The sequence below is a fragment of the Sinocyclocheilus grahami genome, unplaced genomic scaffold (genome assembly GCF_001515645.1).
Source record: "Sinocyclocheilus grahami isolate Dianchi unplaced genomic scaffold, SAMN03320097.WGS_v1.1 scaffold498.1, whole genome shotgun sequence".
Taxonomy (NCBI): domain Eukaryota; kingdom Metazoa; phylum Chordata; class Actinopteri; order Cypriniformes; family Cyprinidae; genus Sinocyclocheilus; species Sinocyclocheilus grahami.
Genome location: NW_015505677.1, coordinates 131,309 through 137,180, shown reverse-complemented (window position 1 = coordinate 137,180; position 5,872 = coordinate 131,309). Strand labels below are relative to the sequence as shown.

The following is a 5,872-nucleotide window of genomic DNA, read 5'->3' as shown; positions in this document are numbered from 1 at the left end:
CTCTTCCTCCAGACTCTGGGACCTTGATTTCCAAATGAAATGCAAAATTTACTTTGATCTGAAAAGAGGACTTTGGTCCACTGTGTTTTCTGAAGTCCACAGTCAACGCAGCCATCTACCAGGAAATTTTAGAGCACTTCATGCTTCCTTCTGCTGACAAGCTTTATGGAGATGCTGATTTCATTTTCCAGCAGGACTTGGCACCTGTCCACACTGCCAAAAGCTGGTTCAATGACCATGGTGTTACTGTGCTTGATTGGCCTGCAAACTCGCCTAACCTGAACCCCATAGAGAATCTATGGGGTATTGTCAAGAGGAAGATGAGAGACACCAGACCCAACAATGCAGATGACCTGAAGGCCACTGTCAAAGCAACCTGGGCTTCCATACCACCTCAGCAGTGCCACAGGCTGATTGTCTCCATGCCACGCCGCACTGATGCAGTAATTCATGTAAAAGGAGCCCCTACCAAGTATTGAGTACATGTACAGTAAATGAACATACTTTCCAGAAGGACAACAATTCACTAAAAATGTTTTTTTTAATTGGTCTTATGAAGTATTCTAATTTGTTGAGATAGTGAATTGGTGGGTTTTTGTGAAATGTGAGCCAAAATCATCCCAATTAAAAGAACCAAAGACTTAAACTACTTCAGTCTGTGTGCATAGAATTGATTAAATACACGAGTTTCACAATTTGAGTTGAATTACTGAAATAAATGAACTTATCCACGACATTCTAATTTATTGAGATGCACCTGTATGTTTATGTGTGTGTCGTGTAGAGTTCTTAACTCAATAGAACTCTTAACTCACAAGACAAACACAAAGGAGCATTTCCTGCTTTCAAAAGCACCAATGGTCTGAATATACAGGCTCTAAAAATATATGCCTTTTTGCTGACAAAATTTGCCAAAGTAACGTTAGCCTTTGGCCTCGTGTTGAATGAAAACTGAGTGCCTCAGCGTGAAAAAAATAAATGCATCTGCTCCACTTCCACTGGTTAACAGTCGATTTCATAAGACCGCATATTTATTAATAACTCTGTTTGGTTTATAAATGCACTTAACCCATGACTGACTGCCTGGATATGCATGAATGCTGTCTTTTAAATCGCTGACTCAGATTAATCAGAATAGCCTAGGCTACCAATTAAACGACGAATTAATCCATCTTTCATACAGGAATGCGTCTGTATAAAAACGCAATTCGCTGTCGTGTCGAGAATCAAAGTGTTAACAGCATATATCCGCGGTTTTCAATCGTGAGGGTTCGTTGCGCTTTAGCCGCCTTTTTGTTCTTCAAAAGCCGCCTCTGATGCGACAATTGTGTGTCGCATTGCTCTGCTGGAGCTGTCCCACCAAAAAGACCCCGAGGACCCAATTTAACCCGAATTGGGGGTTCATATCTAAACGCATTGACATTCATTCGCGTTTTTGTTCTCTTAAGCACACAAAGCTTGAACAATGCAGGTTATATAAAGAAATGTGAGCATGCACGATAAAACGTGACGGCCGGTGCTTTTTATTATTATTATTTTTTTTAGATATTCAAATACCGTAATGAAAACTGTCTGTCTGTCCTGTTACGTAAACGAACTGATATGCGTCGCGAAACATTGTGGTTATAACAGCAGTCAGCGGCGCGGCGTTATAGTCACGAGCGTTCACCAGCCTTAGAGCACTATGGCATGGGTAGACAGTATTTGATGTCCCATTCAAAAGGAAGCTGTATTAATCGACAAATGAACTATGAATCGATATTTTCTCGTGTTACCAATACGGCCACTACAGCTGCACTGACAGGCTATACGCTAAGAATGTGTACTACAACGAGCAAAATAAGATATAGAAATTAACAAATTCATGTACATAGCCTATAACCCTAAAGACTGCGTATAAATATAGCTGTCTAACCATTGTCCCAAATGGTTTTTAACCATGCATGCCTATAACGAGGCTATTAAAATTTTAAAAACGTCCCGACGCGAACTGCTTCTGGCCTCATTAGAAACGCCCTAAAACATCTGTTACTAATCATATAGCCTATCTATCTGAAAATAAAGTTAAAATGCAGTAAACGACAAAACTGCATAATTTAACCCTATTATTCCTGTTGCCTTGATGTTAAGAAGCATTCACTTAAAAAAACTTAAATCTTATAAAGAAGTGATGGAATTAGCCTACCTCTGTATATGGAATCCAAATCAGCAAAATGAGTGGCACGCTAAATAAAAAAATAGGGTTTAAAAGGATGTTTTTGTTCTTCCTCCTATTTTCCAACCCTTCTTCACCGCCCCCGATCTGCCAAAGAAAGACACTTCTGTTTTACAAACCTGTGCTATCTGGAAGTCTTCGTTTAGTCTTCCAGCTCAGCTGTGAGGTGCATTTGATGGACTTTAACCGAATATTGTGAAACAGGAGGGAGGAAAAATACTATTTTGAAGAGCTTTGGGTCCAAACATCACTGGACCCCATTGGCTTTCATTGTATGGACAAAACATCAATGCAAATCCTTTTAAAGAATTGTAATAAAAAAACAAAAAGGATTTCTTTAGCACAAGGTTGGGTTAGTCTGTAATGGTTATTATTGCTTTATTATTATTATTATTATTTTTTTTTTTTTCAAAAAGGGAAAGCGCACAAATGAAAATAATATTGATTGAGTAACACATAGACTGGCTGCTATATGGTTTTATTAGTTTTTTATATTGCATTATTTACAGTATGATTAACACTTTCAACAGTAGTTTATTTATTTGTTTATTTATTTATTTTGCAAAGAGCTAGACAGTTTTTACAGTTATAGCCTATAGGCTTTATATAAACGCGATTGTTCTTTGTATCCCATAGGTGAGAGAAATGCTCCGGAAATTAACTACAGGATCCGACCAAAGCCGATCTTAAATGGACTCCATGCAAGAACGCTGCTTACGTATTTCCGGTAGAATCTCAGCCAGCGACTTCACTTCCGCATAGCGCTATAATACTAGCGGCAGAACTCTTTCTTGACGTATTGTAAACAACAAATAATTAGTATTTTCTAAATAACTATTATTTACATAAAACATATATAACATCTCATTGAAGTGTTACAAGCTCTTGGTGCATAAAGAAGATCTGTAAAGTTGCAAAGACTAAATTCTCAAATCCAAAGAGATATTCTTTATAAAAGTTAAAAGAGTCAGCAACGCCTGTCATGGAAAACGAGGCTGGATTCAGGTGCGGGTTCAAACAGGTGCTTTATTGTACAGAGATTATCACTGCAGGCAATGAGCGCCTTCACGGACAGTTAGTGTGGATGTGGAATCCCCAACCACACAGATGGGTGGATAGCAGTGGCTGGAACAAGCCGCAACAGCGGCAGTGGAGACGGAGCCGGAGGGGCAGCTCGCTAATCCGAGCGAGAGGCTGAGAAGCCCAACAACGAGACCGCAGAGTCCCAGGGTAGGCGGATGCCGGAGGGAGGCCACGGCTCCTGAAAGCACAGAGAGGTGCGGGAAAACAGAGAGGTGCGGGAAAATAAACAGACCGCTACAAGCACTGGAGCCTGGACGAGACAAGACAGGACTGGTAAGCGATATTAACACTGACAGTCAAAGCAAGGAAATAATCACAACAATCTGACAAAAGACAGAGAAACACGAGGAGCTATAAGGGGAAGCTAATGAGATAACCAGATCCAGGTGTGAAACAAGAGGAGAGCCGAGAAACAAGGAGGGCGGGGAAACGATCATGCTGACATATGCGCACGTGGCGAGCTGTCAAAACAAGTCACGCACAACACACAAACACAGAGACAACAAGAAACAGGTGATCAGACCCGAGACCCGACAGAAAATGACATTAGTTAAACAACTTTTAAATTCAAATGGTAATTTATTATTTTATAGTGAATATTTGGATAAATTTGGGTTTCCATTTACGCCAAAAGAGTATCCTGTGATTTTCATTAGAAGGAAAACAATATATTCAAGTTAAATTATTTTGATATATGTATGTATTATTTCAATGAAAGTAATAATAATTTTACTTTTCTTGTCCACATTTGGATTATTTGGGGAAAATTTCACATACGTAATAAATGGTCAGGATCCAAGCCAAAGTTCATTCATTTTCTTCAGGAGACTAAAGACTACTGCAGCAGTTTGGAGAACTGCCCAAAAAAAGCAGTGAATACTGCTTTTGATTAATGAATCAATGGTTTGTACACTCTGGCACGTTTTTTATGTATTAATATGTACATTTCTGTATACTGCTATATATTTTGTTCCGATTAATAATAATCATTTAAAAAAGTGATTCATTTGGGGCCCGCAGTAGTGATCGTGAGGTGGAGCCGCGGTATCAAAGTTCTGCCCAAAAAAACAACAACTTTTGTACATACATTAGTGTGACAATAACTATCTAAAATGAGGAATCCATCCTTGGGAAATATTTATTTGAAGTGTAATTTGATTATTTAGTTTGGCGCAAGTCCCATTCGTTTACATGGATAAGACGGGGTTTATGACCTATACTGCAGCCAGCCACCAGATGGCGATCGAACTGTTTTGACTTCACTTTCAGGGGCACTTGTTGAGAACTCGCACTGCGTCCTCTAGTGGACACTGTGAGGAACGCCACCAGCATGACCGGTGTCTGGTCTTTGGCAACATCTCCTGCTGTGAGTGTGCACTTGATGGGTTAAATGCAGAGCACAAATTCCAAGTATGGGACACCATACTTGGCCACACGTCACGTCCTTTCCTTTCCTTTATATTTATTTAATGTTATCTGTGTTATATTTCATTGTAGAGGATGTTAACTGTGAGAAGATGACTGACAGGCCAGTTTACAGTGACAGGATAATTATGCAACAGAGCAGTCCATTAAAGATGCAATTGTATATGTGATAGTATGTCCCAAAGCTTGCCTACTCTTCGACTACACTCAATAGTGTGTACTTTTTCTTCACCAAAATAGTACATACTTTAAGGGCGTAGTATAAGTAAACCAAAATAGTACATTCTTTAAGGGCGTAGTATAAGTAGGCACATTGGGACGCAGCACGAGTCTCTAAATAAATTCTATATTTCGGCACTGTATTCCATTCACACTCATGAACATTTGGGTGGAACGTCAGGTACAAGGTACTGTGTACACAGTGGAATACCCCCCCAAAAGCAAGACGTGCCGTACCATGCAGTAGAAAAGCGCCATGAGAGTGGATGTGCCAGGCATGATGCATTTGAGAGACTGACTGAAAGAGAAGGTAAGGACTAAGGACCTTTTCTTTTCTGTTCTCAGCACTTCTCGAGGGAATTGAAGGCACTCATAGCGATGCATTCTATAATTGTTTGTATTTCTTTAAAAAAGGAAGCATGGCTTCCACCCAGGCTTGACACTCTCTCGAGTGAAGAGAATTAAACCAGAGGAGTTAAGTGAACATGAAGTGACATGTGGCCAAGTATGGTGACCCATACTCAGAATTTGTGCTCTGCATTTAACCCATCCAAGTGCACACACACAGCAGTGAACACACACACACACACAAACACACCGTGAGCACACCTGGAGCAGTGGGCAGCCATATTTGGTTCCTTGCTCAAGGGTCTCACCTCAGTCGTGGTATTGAGGGTGGAAGAGAGCGCTGGGTATTTACTCCCCCCACCTACAACCCCTGCCGGATCTGAGATTCAAACCTGCAACCTCCGGGTTACAAGTCCGACTTTCTAACCATTAGGCCACATACAACTGCCCCTGGAAAAAGTACCTGAAAACCATACTTGAGAAAAAGTACAGAACCAGAAAACACTCAAGACTAAACCCAGAAGAACTTTGGCAACATCTCCAAGATGCTTGAAGAAACCTTCCTGCAAAGCTACCTGAAAA

At 40.3% G+C, this 5,872-nt stretch overlaps 1 protein-coding gene across 1 annotated transcript in view; it reads right to left on the bottom strand.

Annotated features, from left to right (window-relative positions):
• The window catches only part of LOC107554336 (uncharacterized), an 18,383-nt gene extending 13,162 nt beyond the window's left edge, over window positions 1–5,221 (bottom strand). Inside the window, exons 1-2 of the mRNA XM_016236819.1 lie at window positions 5,180–5,221; window positions 4,519–4,675 (exon numbers count right to left, since the gene is read on the bottom strand). Of these exons, the coding sequence (XP_016092305.1) occupies window positions 4,519–4,675; window positions 5,180–5,221 (199 nt within the window). The remainder of the gene's footprint in view (window positions 1–4,518; window positions 4,676–5,179) is intronic.
• Window positions 5,222–5,872: the final 651 nt, after the last annotated feature.